At 47.4% G+C, this 26,859-nt stretch overlaps 10 protein-coding genes and 1 non-coding gene across 11 annotated transcripts; 6 read left to right on the top strand and 5 right to left on the bottom strand.

Annotated features, from left to right (window-relative positions):
• Positions 1-108: 108 nt before the first annotated feature.
• BT62DRAFT_933262 (NAD-P-binding protein) lies at positions 109-2,118 on the bottom strand. Its single transcript, XM_043186518.1, has 7 exons — positions 1,960-2,118; positions 1,812-1,909; positions 1,238-1,757; positions 1,040-1,188; positions 807-990; positions 583-752; positions 109-531 (listed from the first exon to the last, which is right to left on the bottom strand). The coding sequence occupies exons 3-7, from the start codon at positions 1,634-1,636 to the stop codon at positions 369-371; spliced, it is 1,065 nt and encodes a 354-aa protein (XP_043038936.1). The 5' UTR covers positions 1,637-1,757; positions 1,812-1,909; positions 1,960-2,118; the 3' UTR covers positions 109-368.
• Positions 2,119-2,905: 787 nt separating this feature from the next.
• Positions 2,906-5,096, top strand: BT62DRAFT_951060 (cytochrome P450; the record flags this gene model as incomplete). The annotated part of the gene is made up of 13 exons (XM_043188164.1): positions 2,906-3,147; positions 3,194-3,290; positions 3,341-3,477; positions 3,534-3,659; positions 3,707-3,962; positions 4,019-4,138; positions 4,191-4,293; positions 4,344-4,410; positions 4,465-4,484; positions 4,544-4,578; positions 4,635-4,681; positions 4,733-4,888; positions 4,940-5,096. Coding segments are annotated over exons 1-13 (1,482 nt in total), but the record flags the coding sequence as incomplete, so codon positions are not given.
• Positions 5,097-7,715: 2,619 nt separating this feature from the next.
• Positions 7,716-9,303, top strand: BT62DRAFT_1007186 (alpha/beta-hydrolase; the record flags this gene model as incomplete). The annotated part of the gene is made up of 8 exons (XM_043177321.1): positions 7,716-8,021; positions 8,075-8,201; positions 8,253-8,448; positions 8,508-8,666; positions 8,719-8,970; positions 9,022-9,109; positions 9,166-9,193; positions 9,248-9,303. The coding sequence occupies 8 exons, from the start codon at positions 7,716-7,718 to the stop codon at positions 9,301-9,303; spliced, it is 1,212 nt and encodes a 403-aa protein (XP_043038934.1).
• A 316-nt stretch (positions 9,304-9,619) lies between these two features.
• Positions 9,620-10,915, bottom strand: BT62DRAFT_1007185 (uncharacterized protein; the record flags this gene model as incomplete). Its single annotated transcript, XM_043177320.1, has 4 exons — positions 9,620-9,652; positions 9,712-10,204; positions 10,259-10,486; positions 10,824-10,915. The coding sequence occupies 4 exons, from the start codon at positions 10,913-10,915 to the stop codon at positions 9,620-9,622; spliced, it is 846 nt and encodes a 281-aa protein (XP_043038933.1).
• Positions 10,916-11,826: 911 nt separating this feature from the next.
• On the bottom strand, positions 11,827-12,280 carry BT62DRAFT_933260 (uncharacterized protein). Its single transcript, XM_043186517.1, has 3 exons — positions 12,264-12,280; positions 12,184-12,207; positions 11,827-12,133 (listed from the first exon to the last, which is right to left on the bottom strand). The coding sequence occupies exons 1-3, from the start codon at positions 12,267-12,269 to the stop codon at positions 12,002-12,004; spliced, it is 162 nt and encodes a 53-aa protein (XP_043038932.1). The 5' UTR covers positions 12,270-12,280; the 3' UTR covers positions 11,827-12,001.
• Positions 12,281-13,108: 828 nt separating this feature from the next.
• On the top strand, positions 13,109-14,365 carry BT62DRAFT_897358 (alcohol dehydrogenase superfamily protein; the record flags this gene model as incomplete). Its single annotated transcript, XM_043183299.1, has 5 exons — positions 13,109-13,504; positions 13,560-13,708; positions 13,756-13,939; positions 13,995-14,164; positions 14,212-14,365. The coding sequence occupies 5 exons, from the start codon at positions 13,109-13,111 to the stop codon at positions 14,363-14,365; spliced, it is 1,053 nt and encodes a 350-aa protein (XP_043038931.1).
• Positions 14,366-15,118: 753 nt separating this feature from the next.
• On the top strand, positions 15,119-15,200 carry BT62DRAFT_t101. The gene has a single exon. It is a non-coding gene; the product is annotated as a tRNA-Ser (tRNA).
• Positions 15,201-16,031: 831 nt separating this feature from the next.
• Positions 16,032-16,962, bottom strand: BT62DRAFT_1007183 (uncharacterized protein; the record flags this gene model as incomplete). The annotated part of the gene is made up of 3 exons (XM_043177319.1): positions 16,032-16,462; positions 16,522-16,709; positions 16,778-16,962. 3 exons carry the CDS (start codon positions 16,960-16,962, stop codon positions 16,032-16,034), a joined length of 804 nt encoding a protein of 267 aa, XP_043038930.1.
• A 234-nt stretch (positions 16,963-17,196) lies between these two features.
• Positions 17,197-21,527, top strand: BT62DRAFT_1007182 (uncharacterized protein; the record flags this gene model as incomplete). The annotated part of the gene is made up of 20 exons (XM_043177318.1): positions 17,197-17,323; positions 17,376-17,454; positions 17,503-17,586; positions 17,635-17,700; positions 17,752-17,792; positions 17,847-17,904; positions 17,955-18,069; positions 18,119-18,174; positions 18,228-18,298; positions 18,352-18,674; positions 18,749-18,791; positions 18,851-18,908; positions 18,959-19,112; positions 19,158-19,243; positions 19,302-19,406; positions 19,472-19,617; positions 20,031-20,300; positions 20,365-20,528; positions 21,251-21,401; positions 21,457-21,527. The coding sequence occupies 20 exons, from the start codon at positions 17,197-17,199 to the stop codon at positions 21,525-21,527; spliced, it is 2,268 nt and encodes a 755-aa protein (XP_043038929.1).
• Positions 21,528-22,096: 569 nt separating this feature from the next.
• BT62DRAFT_194309 (uncharacterized protein) lies at positions 22,097-24,596 on the bottom strand. The gene is made up of 21 exons (XM_043180006.1): positions 24,447-24,596; positions 24,203-24,382; positions 24,126-24,144; positions 23,991-24,070; positions 23,841-23,939; positions 23,772-23,781; positions 23,705-23,722; positions 23,630-23,655; positions 23,552-23,577; positions 23,470-23,501; positions 23,379-23,403; positions 23,317-23,328; positions 23,243-23,258; positions 23,152-23,191; positions 22,997-23,097; positions 22,859-22,946; positions 22,776-22,804; positions 22,692-22,720; positions 22,612-22,636; positions 22,360-22,562; positions 22,097-22,308 (listed from the first exon to the last, which is right to left on the bottom strand). The coding sequence occupies exons 2-20, from the start codon at positions 24,262-24,264 to the stop codon at positions 22,442-22,444; spliced, it is 858 nt and encodes a 285-aa protein (XP_043038928.1). The 5' UTR covers positions 24,265-24,382; positions 24,447-24,596; the 3' UTR covers positions 22,097-22,308; positions 22,360-22,441.
• Positions 24,597-24,709: 113 nt separating this feature from the next.
• Positions 24,710-26,363, top strand: BT62DRAFT_969956 (uncharacterized protein). Its single transcript, XM_043188962.1, has 5 exons — positions 24,710-25,140; positions 25,195-25,462; positions 25,514-25,602; positions 25,655-25,922; positions 25,973-26,363. The coding sequence occupies exons 1-5, from the start codon at positions 25,008-25,010 to the stop codon at positions 26,340-26,342; spliced, it is 1,128 nt and encodes a 375-aa protein (XP_043038927.1). The 5' UTR covers positions 24,710-25,007; the 3' UTR covers positions 26,343-26,363.
• Positions 26,364-26,859: the final 496 nt, after the last annotated feature.

The raw sequence follows: 26,859 nt of genomic DNA, 5'->3' as shown, positions 1-26,859 counted from the left end.
CGGATCGAATGTACCAGACGTGCGTGTTGAATCTGTGTTGAGGATATACGATCCTGCAAATGGATTCTCGTTTCGCGCACCTACTTGAGACCTAGGATACGAGAGTGACCGAAGGTCTAGGAATGTACATTAAGAACTGCAGTATAGGTTCTAACTTACATCGACCCTTAGACCATCCTAATGTAGAGTTTGCACAATCAAAAGAATTGACATCGCTTCAGGCAGGGATGGGGATGACATCACTGGGTCAACTGTCTAGTGTGATGTTAGTTTCGATGGAAATGAAAGAAAAATTCCGAGAAGATAAAATAATGTGCAGAGTCAGTTAGCAACTATAATAGTACACAGAGACAAAAAAAATAAGCATCTTACTCCGACACCGGACTAACCCGAATAACCACTTTCCCCACATGCTTCTGACTCTCCAAATACGCATACGCAGCCACCGCCTCCTCAAACGAAAACACCTTATCGACAACCGGCCTCGTCGGCTCGGGCCGAGCACGAAGGAGTCGGTTCATCGACTCGAACCTACACATCCGTTTCGTTCAGAGAAGAGAAAGGGGGAATCCCAAAACTCACTGTGCAACAGAGCCAACCAGAATTCCGCGAAGGATGATAGCCTTCCCGGTACACTGCCCAATGACACTCGTCAACGTAGGAGTATTCTTCGATACAGAACCAATGATATGGATGTATCCTGCGTAGCGTACCGACGCCAGGGATTTCTCAAGTGTTCCTGGTCCACCAACCTAATACATGTATCAATACGAGAGAAATGTAATGTAATCCAAGCGGAAGCATACTTCCAAAATATGATCAACACCCCTTCCCTCGGTGAGCCTCAGCACTTCCTTGTCCCAGTTGGGCGTCGTGTTGTAGTTGATTGTGTGGGTAGCACCGAGTTTCTTTGCGACTTCGAGCTTGTCGTCAGAAGAGGACGTAGCAATCACGTTGGCACCAGAAGCGACGGCGAATTGCAAGCCAAAGCTAGATAACACCATCAGAAGAGGAACGTTGGAGCGAAGGAGAGACATACATGGACACTCCACCTGTTCCGAGAACGAGGACGGTATCTCCTGCTTTGACTGGCTTCGGTCCCATGAGTGCGTTGTACGCAGTAAGCGCAGCACAAGGCAGCGTCGAAGCTTCTTCAAAGGACAAGTGATCGGGGATTTTGACCAGACACTGACATACGGTATAAGTAGGAAGAATCAAACAAAAACATGAAGCTCACAAGAGCCGTAAAGGCCTTGTACTCAGTCAACACGCCGTGTTGTCCTCCACCAAGAGCCGTTTTGACAATATCATCGTTGACATCTCCGTCCCAGTGCTCCGTCGCAAAGTTGGCGCAGACCCTATCACCAACCTTCCAGCGCGTCACGTCAGAACCAACAGCGACCACCTCGCCAGCCATGTCGGAGCATGGGACGAGGTTCTCTGATATACCTCCTCGAGGATATTTGTTCGAGGCGATCATCACGTCGCGGAACTGGAGCGACACGGCATGGACTTTAACAAGTACGTAGGTTGACTTGAGGGGCGGAAGGGGCGTAGTCTGTAAGGTGAGAGTGTTGTAGGATCCAAGCGCAGGAAAGTAGTACGAGCGTGTGGTGGTTGGTGTGTGGGCAGCCATTGTGAGGATTGGTAAAAAGGTCGATGAGCAATCCATCCAACCCTTTATACTGGTCTGAAAATGATGTCATTATGACGATTGTGACGAAGCGAAGGAGAAATGGGAAAATATATTGCGAGCTCTGGTCAAGGACATCAGAAAATCAGTCATGAATGGGAATGATGTCGCGTCGTACCGCAAATCTTTCACTGCATAACAACTCGACGAACAGCTAGACTGCGAACAACGAGAACGGCGGGAATCGGGTCTCTTGAGGTTTTTACTGATGTGTATCTGATGAAAGGTCAAGCAAGGTCAGTGGGGATGACAGTAAGCCTGCGTACCGTACTGCAAATCACCTCGACAATTAACCATTGGACCAATCCAGGACGACCAAGTCATTGAGGACGCATATTTCCAAGTCCTTTCTGAGAAGAAAACACGCATAGGAAGAAGCAATCGCCATGAATTGCTGCACAGAGAAAAGGTGGTGGTGGTACGAGTCCAAGGGATAGAAGGCAGCAAATTTGCAATCGACTTCTATTCCGGGGTAGCACAGCCACACTCAGTGCCACTTCTTCAACCATCTTTAACCGCAAGTTCCAGGACGACTTCGCAGCTGGAAATTTGACTTGGCGCATACTGAATTCATCAGAATTGTTTCCTTCAAATGTCCACCATTAACCGGAACTGCGACCTCCAGCGCTGCGACGTAACTGTTCTGAACGATTTTACTTCTCTCCAATACAATGCTATCATCATTGCATCAGGCCCTGTACTTGTTGCGATGGTCATAGGCCATATTGTCGAGGCAGCTGAAGTAGGCATTAGCGAAAATCTTGTCTCGTGAACCAATTTTCGTTCCTTGTACTGTGCTCAAACCATGCGACTTCCTTAGGATCCTGCTATACGACAGTTGCAATACACTCATGTAACAGGCTGTGTCTCTTTCCCTGACTCTAAAATAAGCAGCATTTGCCTCCGGGTCACAATGCCGGCTGAGGCCGTAATAATGCTTATGTCCAATTCTTCTTCAATCATACTGGACCCACAGAGGAACCACAGAGATTCGTTTGCGACGGAAACGGACACTAATCCTCCTGCAGTACTAGCTATGGCTACCACCACTTGGGTACGACGAGGACCACGAGAAATTATCTATGCCTGATATCCTTTTCATGACCACTGGTGTTTAAGGAGTAGACGATTCAAATATCTACAAATAATGAGTGCCATAACCGGGTACCTCTAGTGCTTCTTCAAGTTCGGGTTTCTCATCAAACCCATCATGGGACCATGACGTGACATATCACGAGTGAAAAATGTATATAAGGCCGCAGAATCTATGCCCCTTTTAAACATCTCCAGTCGATGCTCACAAATACCATGGACTCCCCCATTATCTTGCTTCTTTCGGCCATTGCCTTGGCAGCGACACTCTACTTCTGGCAGTCAAGGCGCAAATATCACTTGCCCTTACCTCCTGGTCCACCAAGACGGCTTTTCGTCGGAAACAGCATTCCACCCACCGAGTACGCCCTCCTTTCTTTATAATTCACCATCCTAACAAACTCCCAGCGCCTTTCTCCAGTTCGAAGAATGGACACAGAAATATGGCCCTGTATTCTCCCTCAAACAGGGAGGTCAAACCACTGTGGTCATTGGCCGGTATCAGGTATGCATCTCTAACCCTCGTACTTTTCCCGTCATTACCGTCCCCCGTAGGCCGCCTGCGACATAATGGAAAAAGAAGGCGCGTCGCTGGTCGATCGACCTCGGAGCATCGCAGCCGGAGACACACTTTCTGGTGGGATGCGTGTCCTACTGACACCTGCCGGACCAAGGTTGAAAAGAATTCGCAAGTAGGTCCACATTTCTTCACTCCCATTCTTCCACCGTCGCCAACGCCTACCATCAGGGCCCTACACGCACAACTCCAGCCCAAAATGGCGGCGACGTATGAAGACATGCAATCACGCCACGCCAAGAACCTCATCGCTGACATACTCAAAGACCCGTCTCAACACCAGATGCACGCCAAAAGGTTCCTGTACAACCTCTCTAAACTATCCTAAACTCACCTTAGAATAGGTATTCCGCGAGCGTCATCATGACCCTTACCTACGGAAAATCCACTCCAACGAGCTACACCGATCCCGAAGTCCAGCAAGTTAACAACTGTCTATTCCGTCTTGGGGTAGCCATCCGTCCCGGTACCTACCTCGTCGACACTTTCCCCATGCTCGCTTACATACCCGGCTACCTCTCCACTCTCAAGCGCTACCACCAAGAAGAGCTCACGCTCTTCCGAGAACAACTCGGGACCGTCAAAGGTAAAATGGTCCAGGTACATCCAAGCTCCCCGTCCGTATTCACCGTCTATGCCTGACATCATCACATAAGAACGAAGAGCTCCCCCCGAGTTTCGCAAAGCACCTCCTCCAGAACCAGAACACATACGGGCTGAGCGACGACGAGGTTGCGTACTCTGCAGGGTCGATGTTCGGTGCAGGTTCTGATACGGTTTGAATCTTCTTTCTCCTTTCAAGTCTGAACTCCCTGCTTATGGCTTTAGACCGCAGCCGCAATTAGCTTCATGATCATGGCGTGCGCTTCCTTCCCTGACGCGCAGAGATGGGCGCAGGAGGAGATCGACAACGTAGTGGGGCAGCAACGAGGTACAGAGTGCCCCTGGAGTCACCCTTTTATATGCACTCAGCATTCTCAGTTCCGACATTCGCAGACCAAGAACTGTTACCTCGTGTGGGAGCATTCGTTTTAGAGTGCACGCGATGGTCAGTGACCATTGTAAAGACACCTTAGTTCCGGATTGACACCTCCATGGCTAGGCGGCCCGTTATCATTTCAGGTGCGACTACGTAACCAACTGAGGTGTTCCTCCCCATTGAATAATCTTCCTTTTACTAGGGTTCGCTCATAAAGCCACAAAAGACATTTATTGGGTGTGTTGAACGCGAATCTGCCAAAGTTTTACCCTCATAAACGCGTGAACATCCAGCAAGAATACGTGATCCCAGCTGGAGCAACCGTCATCGGTAACCACTGGTAGGCTGCCAACTTTGTCTCTGCACTCTTAATATCATCGAACCCGCGAAGGTGCATCTCGCGAGACCCAGAAGTCTACCCCTCCCCAAATGAATTCACCCCCCAGCGCTGGATCCGCACCTCAGACTCGTCCCTCAACATCGATAACAAGCCATTCACTTTTGGTTTTGGCCGTCGTGTCTGCCCCGGTTCTCACGTCGCCGAAAGGTTTCTGTCCTGGCTGTTTCCGTTGTACTATCATTTTGATCACGTCTCTAGGTCCTTGTTCCTCACAGCTGCGATGATTCTCTGGGCTTTCAACATAAGCAACTCCACCCCGATCGATACCATGGCGTTCACACAAACAGCCAACGTCCATCCGTTGCCGTTCAGCGTGGACATCAAGCCTAGGTTCGAAGGGGTTTCGGAATTAGTCTCTGAAGTAGGAGCTTGATCTAAACGGATACTGTAGTCCAATTAATGACACTCGTTCCCAAAATCCTTTACATGACCGTCCTCCATTATTGATATGGCTCTCGTGAAACTGCGTGACGTGTACTTGGAGTGGTTTCATCCCGATATCGCCTCTAGACGAAGGTGAGGGAGAACGCTGACGCCGACTGTGACGTGCGGCCTTCTCCTCGCGCGCCATGTCGATCCGGATTATAATCATATGGAAAGCAACGCTGATGATCGGGGATATCTAAATGGCCATCAAGTCCTAAACAACAGAAGAGCAGAGGATATGTAGTACAATGAATAGCCCGTTGGACTAAGTGGCGTAGCACCCTATTTCAGCAAGTATCGAGACACAGTATAATATGCCCGCATCGACACTGGTGGTCAGTACCGAGGGAATAAGGATGCTTTTCCCGTGCCGATGAGAGACGGTATTCTGGTCGACAGAGCAGATGCAATACCCCAGTAAACCTACAAAATGAGTCATGATGGGAGGCAAAAAACACAGAGATTTTTTGCTCACCTGTCTCAGCGATATTTGTAGCTAACATCGACATGAAGAAGACTTGAAACTAATGGTCGATCTCGTATCCAAATACGCCCTGTTGGTGGCTCAGAGAGCAATTATAGACAGTCGCGACTGCATACACTACAGGGGGTCTTAATTTTAGCATTATCTGTGGATCGGCTGACGACTAGAAACTGACCTACGAATGAGCCACAGCCTATGCTGGGAACGAGAACGCAAAGCGATCTCCAGACCACATAGCACCGATACATCTAAATAAACGCAGATCAATAGAACCTAATTCCATTACCAGGACTGCATTAGCCGGAGCGGTCTGCACAGAGTAAACCGATACCCTATTTGACTGACGTCAGAGAAATATGTCGCCGGTCCTCCCGCAAGCAGTTCATCTTTGCATACAAAACCAGAAACTACATGATGTACGTCGATGATTATATACTGCATGCAGTCAAGATTGACATGGTATCAATAAAATGATGGAACGTACTGCAGTACTTAGAGCGGAGAGGGCACAGGCTGAGTATCATTTTGGTACTGACAGCCCGGCTCTCGACATCCCGACAATATCATCTGACAAGGATGTACATGGTCACAGAAACCATCAAGACAGAGAAGCTCGGTCGACGGTAAGTCTATGGTTTCCGGATGTTTGAAAGCCGCTCACCGTATAGGACACATTCCAGTGCAAGGGCAACGATTGACACTACATCCATAGAGGCGCACCCAGAAATAAGGAGGCGACAGTCGTTAAATCCATATATAAGCAGAGTCCCAAGCGACATTAGCGGATTCCATTGCAAGTTTGCACACTAGGGGTTATTGCCTTTCCTATGGAAAGGCTGAAGTATTCCGTCCCTAGTTTGGGTGTCGCTTACTTGTGTCCACTGATGTAATCACTCGGAGTTCTCGTTCCGTCCGACGCAGTGCTGTTGTCGACAGAATTCCACCACGCTCCAGCCTCCAGGGACTTGATGCATCACTGAGTAAGACGGATGATACCACAAAAAAAGGAAGAGAAAAGAGAGAAGAAGAAGAAAGATTCGAGATGACAGTGAAAGGCGAAGCCTTACCATAATTGGAAATCACCGCTTTTTCGGCCGCAACGCACGAGGTCCGGTGAGCTTTTGAATAACCGAACCTTGACTCTAACTCTGTTCCGACCTAGGGCCGACTCTCATACTGCTGCACGTAAGCATGTTTTCTTTTCTGAGATGCCGAGTTTCTTTTACATTCTCACACAGGACCTCCAGTCCCGATACTTCCCAGCATTTGCTAAGACTCTCGCGCCGGCTTATACCTCAAGGCAAGGGGATCAAATGATCCGTGAACCGTGGGGCAAGTTCCCCGCGACTTCTAGACCATTTCAATACCTGAAACACTGTTTCTGATGTGCCATGCAGTTTCCGACGTTTTGATATCGATTGGGAGAAGTTAGTGCGGCAGTCAGTTCACCCGTTGGATCAGATACGACTGTCAACTCTCAATCCGGCTATATATACTACTGTAACGTGCTCATGAACAGGGGAAAGCCATTTGGTACGTGTCAGAAATCAGACAGACAAGCATTGATTTTGATTTAAATGGCATACTCAAGAGCGAAAACAGCAAGTATCGTAAAAAAAGGACTGCGATCACTTGGACACATATGGCTGAACACAGCTCTTAACGATGATGCGACGTCGGCGGCCCAATACTCAAACAGCTTCCGCTAATGACTCATGTCTTTGAAGACATGAAGGGTATCGATCAGGAAACTTTGGTTACCTTTAAGCCATTATCTGGTCCGTACGGAATGCCTGGTGGCCCACAGCAGCTTCCATATGATCAGTATCATTCTTCCAAAGTTCTCCAGTTTCAGAAAGGAAAGCTGGTCGACAGGATCAGCCAATCACTTAATTCCGCTGAACGCCGATCCCTTACATACCGTAAATAGGACCCTGACTCAACATCAATAAGAAAACAAAAAAAAAAATCTCCGAATCACGCGCCTTCACAGCCTCCGCAACGTACTTATGACCCAACCTTCATCTTCCTGATGTAAGTCATTCACTCTTTCCCTTTCTCCCCATGTCCTTGACGCCAACCGACCTTCCTTCTCCCAGAATCGAAAAGTACGGCAGATACACGCTCTCTTCACATATTATCCCCGCGCCCTGCCCTCGTCTCACGCCTCACGTTGACCAACCTGTCTTTGTCGACAGAACGAAGGCATCTCAAGCGGTAGAGACAATAATAACAGGTCGACGCGAGATCATCAAATACGGAACGCCAAACACACATCGCCTCTGGAATTGCGTCAACAGATACGTCAGCGATCGCGTCGGTCGAGGATTGACGTTTGTGTTCGTTCCTGGAAATGGGATACCGAAGGAGGTAAGTCTTCATGCAAGTGTGTTCATGGGCTTTCAGTACTAAACAAGGCATAGACGTATGAACCTGCAGTTCAACATCTTATATCTGCTTCACCAGGGCTAGTTGACGAGGTATGGATGTGGGAAAGTGTCTTCCAGGGTGATAGTGGAGTAATGAATGCTGGTAAACTAAGCGGCGCTTGTGAGTCTTCCTTCTGTGTAAACGCGAATCATGACTTACATCGCGTTTCAGATAATTGGGAAGACGATACGCGCGATCTAATGGAATTTGTGAAACATTATCTCCCGCGCAAAATTAGCCGGAATCCTTTGCCAGACGACCTCTCTTCCATACGCCTAGACGAGGCAGAGGCAGTGACCCGTGTTCGGAATGGGTTCTCATCGAGAAAGATCGTCTTGGTGGGACATTCCTATGGTGGTTGCGTCTCGTAAGAAACCTTTCTGCTATGTGTGGTGACTATCGAGGAATTAACCTTCTTTATCCCAGTGCCCTCGCAGCACTTCAATACCCTAAACTCTTCCATTCCTTAATCCTCGTCGACCCAATAATCGTACCCCCTCGTCATTTCGATAGTGGTGCCGGAAAGAAATTGATGACTTCGTTCATGAAAGGATCCTTGCTCCAACAATCAACCTGGATGAACTGGTGGGTTACCCGTTTTTTCTTCCATTTCATCCCAGGTTTAATAATCTCTCAGGGTCGTCGCCGAAGAATGTTTGCGGCAGTACAGACCTTACCGAAGCTGGGATCCTGCGGCTTTTGACAGACTGATAGACTACGGTCTGCAAGAGAATGAGGGTAGGGGCGGCTCCCAGGTCCAACTGAAGACTTCGTCTATCAACGCGACGGTTTTGTATGCGGACCCCATCACACCTTCAACGGTGTACAGCCTTCTGCACCAATTGGACGCAGGTATACAGCTGAACTGGGTCCTGCCTGAGAGCGGAGGGTATGTTCTCTTATCTTCTTGGGATGGCTTTTCTCTGATCTTGGGCGTTAGGATAATCGGGCCTTCGATTACGCAGAAAATGATAGGACTACGGTCCGTGAATTCTAAAAGCATGAAGATACCCGGTACGAGTCATTTTGTGAGTGACGGAGCTATTTTTTGGCCCATGATACATTTTCTTACGTGTTGATATAGATACCCCAGGATAGACCAAAAGATTTTGGTGAGTTATATAATTCTCATTTCCTCAGTGCTTGCTCATAATTCTACCGCACAGCCGACGCAATATTACTTCTAATAGATAACAGAGGTCATGCAATGGCCAGGCTTTAATTCACTCTACGGTGTATAATTACAGCACACCTTTCTTCCTTCAGACTGAGCTGAGGCTTTTAGATCCAGAGATCCGCTCTGACTCTTAGGCCATTTCTCCATTTACGAGGTACAATACCATAGCATGGATCATTCCAATTCACGAGAGGATTCTCGTTAGAAAAGCCAGGAGACTTTATTTTACAGAGTAGACTTCGATACAGATCTATATAATACATACAAGTACATACAACAGTTAGAGAAATACAACATTTTCCTTAATCCTCACATCATAAACGTCCATGACATAAAAGTTTTCAAACACATCCACATACGCTCATTCCTTCGAATGCTTGAGCCCAATAAAATGCTATCACGTTTGCTGTCAGCACCAAGTCCACAAACAAGGAAGAAAATAAATCAACTTACCAGGCCCGAACACAACCGCATCCCCAAGCTCTTGCGCTTACGCGCCTCACCCCGTTCATCACGCTGACCCTCAAGATAACCAGCATCCAGCAGAACCGACTCGCGCACGGACCTTATCGTCGAACAACGTTTACGGTTCCCCTCAGACTCCTCCTCGTTCAACATATCCGCCATCACCGCGCGCAGCATCTTATCCTCGATGCCCAGACACGCGTCCCGATGCGCCTCCCACGCGTCAAATGCCACGGACGTCGAGCACCCTAGGCACCTTAGGCTGACAGACCCCGAGCCCTCGTCCTCTGTACAGTCCGCCCACTCGTCGTTCTCCAGCTGCCAGATCCTCATCTCTCCGGGATCCTTCGTGTATTCGAACATCGTCTTGTAGATGATGAGGTAATTCGTGGAGCTGATGAATCGGTACGCGATGGTATGGCTCTGTCCTGGGGAGAGGGCGGAGGTGGTAGGGTCGAAGTCGGCAGGAGGAGTTGCGATCCTATGGAGTGGATATGTCAGAGTTCAATGAGCGTAGTAGCAGAGGAAAACAAACCGATGGGGCTCCTCTCCAAGGTCCCCGCCGTAGTGGAAAGCATACTGCATGTCGACACTGGACAGACGTGGAGAGGGCGGATGAACGGTGGCAGCCTTAAATGTCAGAACGCTGCCACCATTGTCATTTTCGGCACACAATGTTAGATTATTGTCCGAACGACCAAGTACTTGTTCTGGGATACGTCCTAGGGCTTGGGAAAGGTACCACAGCACCCGAAGAAACCACCTTCAAAAATCCCGGAATTGGGAACGTCATGCGGTCAGCAATCGTAGTGGCTTTTTTGGAATTTCGGCTTCTAACAATGATGATGCAAAGTATTTCTAGAGATCGCTAGTCACGTTCATTGCGCAGCGACTATTTGATTTTAAAAACAAATAGACTGAGTGGCTGAACAATAACAGGCATCCATTGGGATACTGACGGGGAGAACCCACATCGTATACTTTTCCGTGGATTCGGTCATTCCCGAAAGGCAAAATAACGGTCACAGAGGATAACGGAGAAAATTTTAAGTGAACCAACAGCAAAGAGTATGGACAGTAGGGAAGATTGTCAGACCAACGGTGATAGAGGCATGTAAGCGAGAGACGTAATCACATTGTCTTCTTCTGAGTGGAAATAGCCTTTTCCATCCTCCTTGTCATTATTCGGCATGAAAACCACGTTCATGACTTGATAGTATCGTAATGTCCCCTGAGAAGGGGCGTTGGTGGTCGGACGTTCATTTCTAAACCGGGTCAGTGGTAAGCATGCCGCATTATTCGTGTTCTTCGATTGGCCTACAGACCCTCTATGGTATACGATGCATAGATATTCTCAGATGGCCTTGTTTATATTGCTGAGCCGAGAACGATGTACCCGTTGTTCGTCGTCGCCGGGTTTGGATCCTAGGTGCTGGAGATGATGGATGTAGACTGTCGCGGCTGATTTAATTCTCTTAGAGGATATAAAGTGGCCCGCTTCTCTATTAGCTGACCTGATATGTCAGGAAAACAGCTTCTAGTTTGCTCACCACGAGTCTTGAAGGTACTAGACTAGGGCCCTTGATGAACCGGTCGGGAGGGAGACCAAGTACAGTGTTACACTTTGGATTTGAATACACGGAGAGGCCTCGTGAGGGGCGGAACAAAAGGCGGAGAATGGCAAACAACCAAGAACGGAAGTTCGAAACCAAATTTGAAAAAAGGACGCGTCGGGATCACGTGAGGTTTAGGACAGGGTTAAATGATAAGATCACATTCGCTTCTTGCTTCCTGCCATCAGCTCCCTTTTACTATTTACCCGGTTCTCAGGAGTTGGTTCATGACTCATAAAGCAATTACCATATTGCGAGTCCCAGATAATATGATTCCTTCTGACAGTCGTATTGCGCTTTCTAATCGTCCGTATCAGTCACTCAATATCTGCCTTTCGCTATTAGACTGACATTACACCATACACGCTCTAGCTCCTACGCTAGTGAGTGGTAACCGAGCTACAAATAGAAGCCGTGACACTACGCGTATCTTGCTGTAGACGATGGATTAATTTGTGTTCCTTCTTCCAGGCAATTGACATCAATCGGAACAGGCCTGGTGACAACGGCCGACTTACCAGATGTGCCGGAGTCAAAATCCTCTGCAATATTCATCCACGGCTCATGTACAATATCACCCGATCTTGGAAATGCGATACTAGAGCAAGTACAATGGATTTCTTTCCTTTAGCTACGTCAGCTGTTCTGGCTCGCGATGTGATTTCCTATATGGATGTACCATCGGAAAGACGGGGTATTGACCCTCTAGTAGAACCGTCCAAGCCTCCGACTCCTCCGCCATTTCCGGAAGCTGGTACGACGGCGTTGCTACCACGCTGCCTAGTGATCTTGGTATCGTGAGCAGATCAATTCTGAGTATGAATTACTTGTAAAGAAGGATCATTAGGACGACCTCGTTCTGTTGAAAGAGGTATGTCACCACACATGATACAAAAGCTGCAAAAAAACTGAATGATGCCATCGCAGAGGCATGGGTCTTGGTGCTTCATCTTGGACCGCGACCCAGCGGGAGACGTTTGCCAATGACGTGACGTCTCCACACTTGTATCAGTGACCGATAACATCAAGGAGTCCAACATTATTCCAGTCCTGCGAATCTCTGTTGATTCTTTCTGGTAGACCCGGCAGAACAGATGGTCCCTCTTATGAGCTACGTCTGTACTTAGGTCCGAACTTGGATCACTGTCAAGACAAGGTCCCGGTAGTCAGATTGTTCTGACTTGATATCGTTCCTTGAGGGAGGTACAGTGAGAATCGCAAATGGCGGAATCTGCGTTGAACATCATTTACCTGAGCGTTTAAATCGAGATAATTCTGTGCGGTTCGGTTTCCCCGTTCCCTCTAAATATGCGTCTCTTCTTGTGAGAATATAATGGCCGCTCACTTCTATGATTATTAGGTCTTACGGTGCGAATGTCATACTCTGTCGACTGATGCCACAGCGACACCAGCACCGGCAATTGCCAACAGTCGTTCATCTGCTACCCATGACCGTCTTGCGCCTCCATCGGACTTTGCACTCACGTATTGGCCAACTAATTTTCGACGTTCTAATAATGAAGTGATTCATTCGTTAACCCCTTCAAACATTATACATACTGAATAGCTATTCTATTTTTAGGTCGGTCTGGCTTACACTTCTTCGGCTTCTCCATTTACTCGTCGCTTCTGCCCTTCATTGCTTAGCCTCTTTCCGTGGATTACGCGTGTGTCTCGAAATCATCACGGCCACGAATCTTCTCCTCGTTCCTGTCGCCGGAGTTATAAAACATGGACATGGTTATTCATCTGCCTACCGGTTCTCCTTCGCAATGACTGCGCAGATACCAAGTACCATACGCTCGTACTACTTCCCCACTCTTGGATCCCACACCAATCTCACCTTGCAGACTATCTCCCTCCCTGAACTCAAGTCCAACTGTGTCCTTGTCAAAATACATGCTGTGTCGCTCCAGTACCGGGACCTGTATATCTCCTTGGGTCGATACCCTGGAAAGGTAGTCGATAACCTTGTTCCATGCTCCGACATGGCTGGAGAGGTGGTCGCAATCGGTGCCGACGTGACCCAGTGGAAGATTGGCGACAGAGTCTCCGCCAATACTACGATAGACTATTTGTATGGAGAAGTCGGTCCGAGAACATTGGAGTGGGTGCTTGGTGGGGAAATTCATGGCGTATTGGCCGAATACAGGGATTTCCCAGCTCATGTGAGGACTTTGATGTGATTCTTTTCCTTATGCTAGCGCTCATGCTGGCTTTCAGTCACTGGTCACTATTCCGGAACATCTGTCTTACGAAGAAGCGGCAGCGCTGCCGTGTGCTGCTGTGACAGCGTACAATGCTCTCATGGGTCCCAAGCCAGTCAAAGCAGGCGACGCTGTTCTCATCCTTGGAACTAGCGCCGTGTCCCTGTATGCATCTTCTGATTGGCTCAATGCTTTTATTCTGATCAAAGTAGTTTTGGTTTACAATTCGCTATCGCCTCTGGAGCCACTGTCATCGCAACGTCGTCCTCTGATGCCAAGCTGGCTATCGTCAAGAAACTCGGCGCTGCGCACACAATCAATTACAATACGACGCCCGACTGGGACAAGGAAGTGCTTAGGCTGACGGACGGAAGGGGTGTCGATCATGTTTTGGAGGTATTGTGCGGCTACTCTTTGTTCCTTCTTTTGTCTGACTTTGGAGCTATTGTAGGTTGGAGGACCTGGGACTCTCGAGAAGTCGATGGCGGCTGTACGTTATGCGGGACACGTTCATCTGATTGGATTTCTTTCGATGACACCCGTTCCCCTGATGAACGTTATTGCTCCGTGTCTCCTTAAGGCTGTCACTCTACGTGGAGTTCTGGTTGGCTCTCTTGCACAGTGAGCATGGTCTGTCTTTTCCCTTTCCGATGCTAATTCCTATGTAGGTTGGAGTCGATTAACGGTCTTTTACGTGCTCGTCCAGAGTCGACACGCCCAGTGATTGACAAGGTGTTCTCGTTTGAGGAGGCTGCTGAAGCATACGCATATATGGAGAGCCAAAAACACGTTGGGAAGATCGTGATCCGTGTCTGTACCTAGTATACGTTATAACTATTCAAACGAAACAAGGAACATCATTATCTGGAGCAGCTCGAATTGCCTCTTTTACGCTTCGGCCGAATTACAAAGGTTGAAAAGAAATCCAAGGAACATCCAATCATCCCTCGTCCATGTGATCGCCACTGTGTCAGGACATCCTGATGATGGATTACTCATCTACCGTCGACCGCCTTTGGGACAAACCTCCAGCAATAACCACCAACCGCCACCCGCTCGTACTAGCTACTCATGGATCCTCCAACAACCTCGCTTTGCAGACTATAACCCTTTCGGACCTCTGACCAAAAAATGTCCTCATCAATACCTTTGCAGTACCGCAGCCTCGTTGCTTCGAACCAAGACGGTCTCACCAGCATAGAAGAAAACTTCATCCCATGCTCTGACATGGCATGGAAAGTGTTCTGATATGACCTGCGACAAAGTCGAAGACAGAGTGCACTCTAATTTTCACCAGATCACCTCCACGGCGACAATCTTCGGTGGATCAATTAGAAGAGGGCTGCAAGAGACCGGGGAAATCAACCACACCTGTAAATTACGCAGGATCCATCGTGGCATAGAATGCAACCAGCATTGCATGGGCAAGACTATCTCGTGGAAGTTTCTGTTGCCCGGTGAGTTGTCCCACCTCCTTCTCCCTCGCTATAAATGGTCGATTCGACTCGATGAATAGTAGTCGTAGCTTGACAATGGACATATACTACAAATATTGCATTGGAAAGAGCGTTCTAAGGCACTATAGCCAAGTGGTTAAGGCGATAGATTAGAAATTTATTACTCTCTGAGTGCGCAGGTTCAAATCCTGCTGGTGTCGTCCCGATCTACATAGTGACCGTTTTTGAATGTGAAATTTGAAACTTGACTTTTGTACTTCCCATGTGTGTGTTTCACTGTGGTGATAAGTGTAGCCCCAGCTGAAGGTTCACACCTCTGATTCTAAGGAATGGGCTGATGGCACAGTGCCAATTCATAATTGTCAACTTCTTTTCAAGTCAAAGTCTGATGCAGTTCTAACTTTTGGGTTCATTTCTCAACTCCTGATGGAGATTTTTGTAAGGCTGATTGTCAGGATGATTCTTTGGAACATCATCCATGAATCGAATTTCACACTTTGTACTCGAAACATTCAGCAGTGGTCGTGATGTCTCAATATATGTAGGATCAAAGATTAAAAATGGACGCGAATCTGAGCATTTGTACACCAGAAGTGAGCGGAGAAGAATCCTTGCATCCTTGGTAGTAAATTGGGATGAAATCTGAAATAAGTCAAATTCCCAAATTCAAGCTTCAGATAGGCCTGATAAATAGAATGCACAGACTGCAGCCAAAACGACGATGGGGGAGATATCTGCCAAATCACGTTACATGAAGAAGCGTGAAACAAATGGAAACCTACCCGCTAGCACTTGTCTGATTAGACATAAGGGAAAATAGAACCTATGGAGATCATACTGGATACAATGTTAATCCTTGGAAATTCATTCACAATGGGTTGGTTGGAACGTAACAAGAGACACTATACCCAGGCAGAGCGGTACCAAAACATGAGCTGTGTCCTAAGCATAACAGACCCCGCCACAAGTAAGTGCAATAGGAAACAAAGTTGATCCAATGACAACCAAGAAGTTACCTCTGAAGTCCAGTTTCAGAACGTGTACCAGGAAAAGCGAGAAATCAAACTTCGCCTCCAGTCCATAAGGATGATTCCCTCGCGTATTGGAATGTTAGGAGATCTAAGATGAAGGAATGCTGCCGATGGCGCGATAGAAATACCGCACAACGGTAAGTTCAAGTCTACGTCATGACAAGAATCAGCATGGAGATCAAGTGAAGAAGTCGTGCTTACAAAAAATCCATCTCCAAGCACCTGCAGAAGCGAGACTTCCTCCAATGACAAGTCGGTCCAGTAATAAAATTTACTGGAAATGCAAGCCAAGCAATCCAAGGAATAGACCACGATCTCGGAGAAGAGCCAGGTCTCCAAGGAGAATGTCTCCGACATCATGGACTGACTAACTGCGGCACCGCAAAGTGTGTTTCCGATAGCGAATATTAGAACAGCAGACATCAGAATATCTGAGCGAGCCGTCCAGAAAGAGGAAGAAACGCGGAAGACGATAATGCGTAATAAGCACAAATCCAATAAACAAATTCTGGGGAGTGGAGATCAATAGTAGGCAAAGCGGTCGACTCAGAGGTCAATTCCAAAGCAAAGAGGGCGAGAGCAGTGCAAAGAGAGACAAAGGACGTCCAAAAGTTCAAGCCTCTGGCAGGCTTTGGACGAAGTGATTTTTCGGAGTCCATTGAGGAAACTAAGAGGTGGCTGTCAGGACGATACAATGTAGTTGCATATCGGATAGTAACAATATGCTTGCTGCACTGATGGCAAACTCTAGTGATGGGAAAAGCAAGTCCACTGAGCCGCCAACGCCGGTTTCCGCGCGAAGGCCGATCAGCGTGGCAGATGTAGCAGGCTCGGGACCCTCAGGACATTGCCACCTTTTCTCCTTCACATAGTGACCCTTTGTATCGCCAGTTACATGTAGAGAAATATGTATATCGAGAAGTACGGTCATCAGGCAGAAAGGTATGGTGTTGTAAATCCTCTGTTCGACCTGGCGCTCATTCCAAAGGTGGTAAAGTATTATTTAGTGCCATCTGAATCAGTGGGTCTGGATGTCCATTAAACATGCCTTCTGATGAACTGTACTTATCTCCGGCGCTTCGTTGCCGCGTGCGTTTTCCCATGCGGTGAATGCCACCAGCGCGCATTCTAGCTCTCACCTTTTTCCACTTTTTGCGCCTCCACAATGGGAGTCTCTCAGTCAAAAGGAAAGTCCACAAATGTTGGAAGCTTCGCTACAGAAGTAAAGTCTTCTGCGAGCATTGGCGATGCTGGTAATTGGAAAGCATACGACTACGTCGTCGTGGGAGGAGGTGCGCTGTTGTTCAAAGCTTTATTCTCATCATTTCTCACTTGTGCCCGTAGGGATTGCTGGGTGTGTCCTTGCATCAAGGCTTTCTGAGAACTCAAACGTTTCAATACTCCTTGTTGAAGCAGGCAAGTCGTTTGTACCGTCATTGTCTTCATTTTCGCTGGATTGACTTGTTAATAGACACGAGGGTGATTTGTTGACGAGCATTCCTCTGGCGTTCTCAAAGATATTCAAAACAGATTCAGATTGGGATTATGAGACGACGTACGTTGCAACATGATTTGCGAGAATCTGACGTACAAATTATACTAGTCCTCAGGATGCGCTTGGGAAGAGAGCCATCTACTGGCCAAGGGGAAAGATACTTGGTGGGACAAGGTCACATCCAATTTTGGGGCTTAGTTACTGCACTCTAACATACTTCATTAGTTCCATAAATTGCTCGATCTATCATAGATGCGCTCGTGACGGTAGGCTTTGTTATTTATCGACATCTTGTATATTCTTTTGATTCCTGTTTCAAGACTTCCACGAACGGAACCGGCTGGGGGCATCAGGATGGTCATACAGAGATCTTTTGCCGTATGTAGTTTTTTTAATTGTCTGTTTCTATACGCTCAAGCAACGATCAGTTATTTCCTCAAGGCAGAATCTTACACTCCCGATCGGCGTTACCTAAACGTGAAGGCCGAGGACCATGGCACATCCGGACCTTGGAAAACCGGCCCGCAACATTCTCCTCCTGTAGTAGGTGGCACCTCCTACTTCAGCTGTTTACTGATACAATTACTCTCAGGCCATCCATGAAGTCCTTCTCAAAACATGTGAGGCCATGAAGCTGCCCCATATCAGGTTCTATGCTCTACTATTCTATAGTCGCCCTAAAACTGAACTTACTCTTCAAGCGACACGTCTTCAGAATCCGGAACACTAGGTTCAACTGAGTTCATCTCGTGTATTGACCAAAACGGAAGACGTTAGTCCTCTATAAATCTATTCTGAGCTAATTTCTGATGATTGTCTCAACAGGGAGCTCCTCTGCCACTGCATACCTTACGCCATCCGTACTTTCTAGGCCGAATCTCACCGTAATCACACGAGTCATGGTAGAAAAGATATTATTCGATACGCCAGCTGCTCAGAATCCACGAGCCATCGGAATCGAGCTGTCAAAGCGTCCTGGAGGGCCTCGATTCCGCGTTCGAGCCAGTCATGAAGTAATTCTTTGTGCTGGAGCGGTAGGGACTCCACAAATCTTACAGCTCAGCGGAGTGGGACCTCGAGAAGATCTACAGAAGCTAAACATCCCCGTCATCAAAGATCACCCTGCGGTGGGGCGTCACCTTCTTGACGTGAGCCATTCGTCACGACTTCAAGGACGTGTTCTCATGTTTCCTTCATCATTAGCATCCTAGTTGTGGAACAGTCCTCTTCCGCACTAAAGCATCCAGAATCTGACCTGGGACTATGTCGGAGGGTCTCTGGCAGGAGCATGGTCGCTTATTTAAGTGGCTTATCTCTGGTCAAGGGCCGATGGCCGGGGTGAGCTTTCCTGGCGGGATTTTTGTTCGTTCCGATGACCCTTCGTAAGTCGCGGTTATATTGGTCTCTTTCGAAAATCCTGAACCATCTCTAGCCTCCCTTTCTATTCTGAATCACAATCTGGGGCTCCGGTGAAAGACAATACCTCCGGTCCGAACGCTCCAGACCTTGAAATCATCTGGATGCCTCTGCTTGTGCTTGAGAACGGAACCAAAAGACCCCCAAGAGGAGTAACAGGCATTTCTATGGTCCGTCTTTCCCAAGCTAGTTAGCGATATACTGACCGGTCATAGGGCGCTATGGTGATGCAACCATCCAGCGAAGGTTCTATTTCGCTGAAGACGGCTAGCGTTTGGGACAAGCCAATCATTAATCCCAAGTATATCCATCCATTCTTACGTTCCAGCGCCACAACCTTGCTAAGTGTACGCCTTTAGTTACCTTGCCGATGAGAACGATATGAACGTAAGAATGAATTTCCGCCAACGGGATGGCGACTTGGCGCCCTGTTCGTCTCTTTCTCTCTCTACCTCCACCCTTGGGTCTGCAATTTCTTATTGTTTCGATAGGCATCATCTGCTCGCATGGGTCGAGATGTGTCTGACAGCGTCGTGGATGCTAACTTGAAAGCTCACGGCATCGAAGGCCTACTTGTCGTCGATGCATCTGTATTCCAGAACCAAGTTTCCGGCCATCCTTGTGCAGTGGTAGTTGCGATCGCAGAAAAAGCTGCCGATATCATCAAGACCGCTCGTGGGGGACCTGACTAGCTTATGGATATATTCTATTGGTCGTAAAATCTCGGGGTGGAAATCTACTGTAGATGAATTCTAGAGCGGAGCACACAATCCAATGCTTTAATGTAGGACACCAATAATATTAAGCGGGACTTCGACTGGATCCACCATCATTTATTGACAGCAATAGAGTGTTCTCGCCCGCCATCACCAAGACCGCCAGCTTGGGTCCCCTTGGGTGTTATTACTGAAGGTGCATTCCATCTGATCTCCTCTTTCTTCAGCCATCTCGTTTCTTCCATTTTGGGACGTCGACAACTGGACGAGACTAATATTCAGTATCAATTGTGATCTTCTTTAGCACGAGAACTCGTTAGATCCCGCCGATGGCAATCCAATCATTATGATGTAGATACATATTCCGTTTAGGCATCATGAAAACGTGTGGGATCCTTACAAACTCTTCTGAACTTGGCGCGGAACAAGGGAACCCCACTTTTCTTCCACCATTTTTGTTCTACCTGCGTCTTCTCAATCATCTTATCTTCACCCTCGGCCCACGCATGTGTCTCAGCGCCAACACTTTACTCTACCATATAAAGGTTCGATCTACATCTCACCCCAACCACCGTAAGTTAATACCCTCTAGTATCATGGTTAACTTGAAAGACGCTGTGACGATTACCGAGGAATTCTGCAGTATTTCCGTTTAAAAGCTTCGCAATCTAAGTATTTCCTCGATTCGTTCGAATATTTATTGTAGGCTTCCGTTCTCCACCACCTTTAGCTGAAGGCTACTTACGTAGGTCACCTCGTGTTGTCGTAGGAGAAAGATATTTCAACGGGGTTGTTCTCAAGGCATTCTCCTACTGGCTCCCTCGACCTATCCTCAGCCCTGATTTGCATGGTAAACGAGAACATGCCCAAGTAAACTTTCCAACATGATATAAGCAAGCCAGGTCAGAGCGAGGGTACTCAGATTGGCAGTGGCAAAAAGGGGAATCGAAGTTCCAAAACGGGATGCATTGTGACTGTGACGTTACGTTACTCTTGCTTTCAGTTCCGAACCGGCCAGGACTGGCGTTTGCCGCTCTCTTGGCGATGACTGGGGAATGAAGCGCACTCTCAGAAAGGAACGATAATTATTTTCAGCTTCGTTTTCTGCTCGTCGTGGTCTTATCAAGCTGCTATTGAATGTATGTTGAATAGAGCTTACATGGCCTCGCTTATCTTTAATATTTTGAGCATGCTATATTAATGAGTAGGAACTTCTAAATAACTTCCCCCCTTTTCGAGCTAGTGGATGAACGAGGGTATATGGATAAGTACACCGACCCGTATGACGATGCATATTATACCCATGTCACAATTGACCAGCCACCCTGGATCTTTCGGGGGCAATATTAATGGCAATGTGAGACTTGGAGGCGATGATAGCTCCGTGGTAGGTTCCTTCTGTATATACCTTCTTCGCAGAAACCCTTCGCCATTGTTGAGGATAGACCTATATCAGGTCTCCCGGGTCTTGTTTCCTTTTTTGCTATTGTCTTGTCCGGTGAACAATTATCCAAGACCACAAACAAGGGCGGGTTTTAAAAGTCAAAGCATTTGGCTCTCTAATCCCGGCTATTGACCTTACCATATAAAAGGGCGCCAAGCATCCCCTGTTCATTCCACACCACTCATCCGAGACCCTTGAATCACCTCAGTCAACGACGGCCCAACCTCCCAAAATGCCCACTAAGAACGATGAATATTCTTTTGAGGTCGTGCCACCAACTCCCACTTCCGAAGGGACAGGTAAGCTACATTGCCATGGTTACATTTCTCTCTATCTGACGTTCCGCTGGTATAGGCTGCCATGAAAACAATTGCGATTGTTCGGAATGTCGGTCGATGTACGAGAAGGAAAAATCGCCAAAATGACATATTGTTGCTAATGCTCTGATCTCTTTCGAGTGTTACAAAGTTCCCGCCACAGTCAATGGTGTCTCTGCTATCTCATTCAATTAAGTTTTCGTGCGACGGTATAATCCTCCTGCGTTTAAAAATCGACAGGATCGAGTGGAAATCATCTTCAAAGTCACCGTTCTGTATAGGACGGGAGAATTGTAATGGACGTGTCTTGGACTAAGATGAGCACTCAGTATCTAAGCAGACTGCGGCGAGGTCGATATAGCGTCGAAGCGGATGCAAGCACATTCATCGATGGAAAGTTGAACAGAAAGATTCTTTGGCGATTCCCCACGCTTCGCATTACGTCGGCCTTGAAGAAGAATATACCATTGAATAAAATGGCAGCTCTAATTAGGCTTCTCAGCCAAATATTACGGGTAACTATCTGAGTGACGATCAGTGGGGATGGCCCACAATCTTTGCAAGCGAAATCCGGACGGAAGCCGTTTCGTTGGTTGTCGAGTATCTGAATACACGTACCTCAGAGCCTCCAGATGTCTGACTGTTGCGGATGGCAAGGAAAGTCCATTCCCGGTGGGATCGGATATTGGCCGCGGCATATAGCTTAGACCCCGGATAAGGATCGATGCCTGCCTATGACAAATATATAGAAAGCCGGTACGAGTAACGATGAAGTAGTTCTATACACACACGAAATCATAATCTTGCAATAAAGAAGAAAAACGGGAATTTTTATTCTGCCAAACCTGGGGCGCTATACCGCATCAGCATGGTACTTCCGTTCGCTATCCTGTTGCTCATTTAGCCGTCATGAATTTGTAGTAATAAGCGATGTTCGTACCTTATCTGAGCTTCTCGTTCCATCCTTCCATGTAACCACGGATGTTGTCTGCAATATACGGTATTGGTATTTCGGCTAGAAGTCACTTGGAAACACGTACCACACGGACAGCCCCTGGATTGTGCTGGCTCCCTGAGATAGGTTCGAGAGGGACTTCGTGGGAACTGCCCGATTTCTCCCGCATATTTCTCCTGTAATTCAGGCTGGGGTAGGTGTCAGGCGGGGTCATTTTCAGTCGGACTTTCGGCGTACCTGCCCACAACAGAAAGGACATAGACTGTGAGGATGTTTCTATCAACGTTGATCGGATACGCAAAATTCCAAATACTTACATTGGCAACTTGGAAGAAGCGGGATCATGCTATATAAAGCAAGATGGTCAATCAAAGATGATAGCGGATAATGAAATCGCGCACAAAATCATCGCCTCCGGACGCCATACAAACTTGTAATATGTCAATATCTGTGCTTTGAATTCGAAAAGGGAAGATCTACATACCAGAATCAAATTCAGCAATGCGGCTAGACTGGTGATTGCCCCACGGTTTATGGCGAGGATGATTAGGTTGTCAAGGAGGTTGTCGGTTCTATGGATAGTGTCAAGGGTTGTCAAGAATGCAGGATCGGTAACACTGACGATTTGATACCCGTTCGCTTGGTATGGAAGATCCAGCACAGGATGACAGTGATAGCCATGTCGCACGCGGCGGTGGATGCGGATTGGAGGCTCGTAACTTTCTGTTTGGAAAAGTGAGGGAGGAAGGGAGATCTCAAGAAATCATGGGTGGCTACCTCTGTGTGAACGAGATGGCTAAAGGTACCGCCGATACCGCTGCAGAAGAATGTGAGTCATCGAAACTAACCAACGAGGATGCGGACGAACGCGAGGGTCGTTTGGGCTAACCGCGTAATAGATATAAGTTTTGTTTAGTCCATTTGAAGATGGATCTGTCGTACCGAGTCCAGCGCCTTTGATGAATGTTAAAGAAAATAAATATATGTTGTATCAGAGAACGTACTGATGTTTGTCAAGGCAAGAAGACCCTAGAATAGAAGCAATAATTAGGCGTCACCTGTCTCCGTTCTATTGAGTATCCAGGGTACACATACCACTGGTCCAGCCAGCAACCAGTTGTGCGTTACTGAGCAGGGATCAATGTCGATTGCGTAAATCAGGGAATTAGTCACAAACAGTAGTATATCCGCGACGTAAAGAAGCTATCAAAAGTATTGAGTAACAAAAAGAATAATAGAGTGGAGGACAACTTACACCTGCGAGATGAATGATACCATATACTAAGTTCTTCAGCGGCTATACAGGAAATTGGCAAATAGACACCCTTACAATAGCTAATAGTTGAACCTGACGAAACTGAGATGTTGATCACGTTCTCATTAAACTGTAGACTCACCAGGGCCGTTCTTAAAAATGTATCAAAAGTACTTGACAAACGCTCGCGATAGATTAGAACGCGACATACCTCGGCATACTATCCAGCTCCGCCAAGTCTCCAAACCGGTTTATGAGATCCTCATATGCCCATGCAATGAACGTCACGATGTGCGTCGTAGCCAAGAATCTACAGGTCGGTCAGAGAGAAGCTTTAGAAAGTAAATAAATACGACCGTACCCGAGCGAGAGAACCATTAACTTGACCATGGATGAGTCCGCCGACCATAAGTTGCCACGAAAATATTGGAGTACTACGAGCTACGCAGGCGAAGATTTCAGTCCGTGGAAGCGGAAAGGCTAGATTCGGCCATACCATACCGGCACCGTAGCACCTACCGATAGTGAAAGTCGGTGTAAGTCTCAATCGGCAGCAGAAAAATATAGCCTCACATCAAGTCTATCGTGAAAGCGATAAACATACAGCCAAAGGTCGCATTGAAACTTTCCGCCATGGACGCTGTGAGGAAAGGACACGAAACATGATGCGACGACGGCCCAAGACTTTTTGAGATATTGTAGATCTGCCAATTACAATTAGCTGCGATATTACAGGAGATCTCCGGCACAGGGCTGCGTGTAAGTTAGCATGATCATCAATATCTGATTGCATGCAGTTGGTTACGTGTCAAGTTACCTTTAAATTTTCTCCCCGTATTAGAGTAGATTCGAGCATGTCTATTCTTCTGTGCGCCGTGGATTTTTCCATCAATAAGGCTCTATACTACTGCAAGTACAGGAGGGAAAGGAATTTTTATTTTGTACAGAGTCGGAGTATGTCCAGGTTACGTCGTTGATTATGAAATTGGTTGCGAACCTGCCGCTATCCGGAGTTGGAACTCCGCTAAGCGACATTCGTTTTTTTTTCTTTCCACGCTTTGCAAAGACTAGATCCTACTTTATCACGTGCTCATCTTCCCGGACACACGATGGACTGATCCATGACAATGTCTAGAGAAAGCCAGTTCCTTCCGACCATCTGATTCGAACATTTTCGCCTTCCATCTTCCAAAGGAGCAAAAAAAGAATAGCCTGGTCTAATCTTATCCAAATAATATGAAAATACGGAAAATACGGATAAGCGTTGATCGGAGTTCCTGGGGGTAGCAGTTCCTGGTATCTGAACTTGGTTACATGTATTTCAGTCGATGACGGTCATGGCTTATCCCCAACTTCGTATCCCCCTGCTTTCTTCTCTATGTCGTGTACAACCGGTGTTGGTCCCGTGGATGACAATGGCACAGTGCTCTTCTTCACCGACAGCGGGCCAGTCGCGGGTTCTACTGACTACACCACTGTAGTCATTTTCCACGGCAGTGCCTTCACTGGCAGTAAGTCTTCTGATATCCAATGTCGTGAATATCTCATACCCTTCGTCCATCTAGATACCTTCCACAAGCTCCTCCCAATGGCTGCGGAAAACAATCTGCGTCTCGTCATCCTGAACAGACGTGATTACGCCGGTTCGACGAAGTATGCCGACGAAGAACTCGCAGAGCTGAGGGCGGGCAAGACCGAATTTTTGCAGCGCCTCGGATCGGAGTCGGCGTATTTCTTAGCATGGTACATCCAGACCAACGATATTCCAAAGATTGGCGCGGACGGCAAATCTGGAGGGTTGGCTACTATTGGCTGGAGTCTTGGGGCCACCACGTATGCTCGCTTCTAACCTTCAACGTTGTATTGCTGATGACCTTGTTCAAGCCCGCTCGCAATTCTTTCCCATCCGGAGGTTATTCCCCAAGAGACCTACGAAGCGTTGGAGCCATATTTCCGGCAGATGATATTCTACGGCTAGCTTTTCCCTTCTATCATGACTCTCAACTTTTCTCAGTTTTCTTTCAGACCCTCCCCATCTCGCTTTCGGATATGATCAGCCACCGGAAGGATACAACCCATTTACTGATCCCGATCTCAAGACAGCCGAAGAGATCTTTGCTAACTTTGGCTACTGGGTCAGCACTTACTACGACCACCCGGATCTTGCGTCGCGTTCCCCAAGTGGGCTTGACTTTAGTAAACGTGGTACACATCCGTCAACCGAGAACATGACCCCGGATGACATGGCAGTTACCTTTGACGGCGAGGCTGCGGGAAGGATGGAGTTTCCTATGTACGCCTTCATCTCTTCGCGCCTTGACTGATTAACATTTGCCAAATCAGGTATTTCCCCCCGATGCAGCCTACGATCAGAAATCAAACGGAAACCGCGCTGTACGACGAAGAGGCGATAAAGAAGATTCTTCCGAAGCTAGAGATCGTTCATCAGTTCTGCACGGCAACTAACTGGTACTGTGTCTGGGGATTCTTTGGGAACGAGCGTTTTGCTCCGAAGCGACCTATTCGCTTTATCGGGATCCCAGGAGCAAACCATTTCGTACGTCGATCTTTTCTATTATTCATGTCCATATTGCATTTACATTTGTTCAGGTCCATTGGGACGATCTCAAAGCGTATATGGAGGCGACGGTGGAAGGCCTTACGACATGATAGTTATTACGGTCCCTCAGTGAGCAACTTATATAGATATTGATATCTCAGCCCTTGTCAGTGCCAAATTGAATATTGTACCATTCGTGATGTCCTTCAAATGCCACGTACGAGTTTCAACTAATGTGAGACGTTCGATCCGTGGGGAACCAATAGAAAACAAGTTGCCCAGTCTCCGCTCTCGCGTCGGTGTCATGTTGATTCTATTGGGGCTGTACCCGATACACCGATGACAAAGGACGCAGAGCGTCACAGATACGACAAGATAGTTGACGGCGACGACAAGGGGGGAGATTATAGGACGGATGCGATTGTCTATACTCTTTCTTCAGACTTGATATGATTAGAGTTCTTCTTCATATCGCACTTCACAAGGTACAAAGGGAACGTGCCATCTCGTGGGTCCATAGGCGGTTCATAAGCGGCGTTTAGCTGAAGGATAATAGCATAGTTCTTCAATTCCTCGCTATCTGAGTGCAAATCTCTTGATGCTCGTTCTTCCACACCTTCGTTTGGTAGAGTCTAGAGAAGCAATATGTATGCATAGCAGCAATCTGCAC

The sequence above is a fragment of the Guyanagaster necrorhizus genome (assembly GCF_019112545.1).
Source record: "Guyanagaster necrorhizus MCA 3950 unplaced genomic scaffold BT62scaffold_15, whole genome shotgun sequence".
Lineage (NCBI taxonomy): Eukaryota > Fungi > Basidiomycota > Agaricomycetes > Agaricales > Physalacriaceae > Guyanagaster > Guyanagaster necrorhizus.
This window is presented reverse-complemented; position numbering and strand designations above follow the sequence as displayed.

Coding starts and splice junctions, on each gene's coding strand:
- BT62DRAFT_933260 (XM_043186517.1), bottom strand. Junction 12,134..12,183: donor TTCAACAGAACGAGGTCGTC/CTAATGATCCTT, acceptor TGATCTGCTCAC/GATACCAAGATCACTAGGCA.
- BT62DRAFT_194309 (XM_043180006.1), bottom strand. CDS start 24,264: ATGGCGGAAAGTTTCAATGCGACCTTTGGCTGTATGTTTATCGCTTTC. Junction 23,502..23,551: donor TACGTCGCGGATATACTACT/GTTTGTGACTAA, acceptor ATCCCTGCTCAG/TAACGCACAACTGGTTGCTG. Junction 22,947..22,996: donor AAGCGAACGGGTATCAAATC/GTCAGTGTTACC, acceptor CACTATCCATAG/AACCGACAACCTCCTTGACA.
- BT62DRAFT_933262 (XM_043186518.1), bottom strand. CDS start 1,636: ATGGCTGCCCACACACCAACCACCACACGCTCGTACTACTTTCCTGCG. Junction 1,189..1,237: donor ACAAGGCCTTTACGGCTCTT/GTGAGCTTCATG, acceptor ACCGTATGTCAG/TGTCTGGTCAAAATCCCCGA. Junction 753..806: donor GTGTTGATCATATTTTGGAA/GTATGCTTCCGC, acceptor TACATGTATTAG/GTTGGTGGACCAGGAACACT.
- BT62DRAFT_969956 (XM_043188962.1), top strand. CDS start 25,008: ATGTCGTGTACAACCGGTGTTGGTCCCGTGGATGACAATGGCACAGTG. Junction 25,463..25,513: donor TGGAGTCTTGGGGCCACCAC/GTATGCTCGCTT, acceptor ACCTTGTTCAAG/CCCGCTCGCAATTCTTTCCC. Junction 25,603..25,654: donor CCGGCAGATGATATTCTACG/GCTAGCTTTTCC, acceptor GTTTTCTTTCAG/ACCCTCCCCATCTCGCTTTC.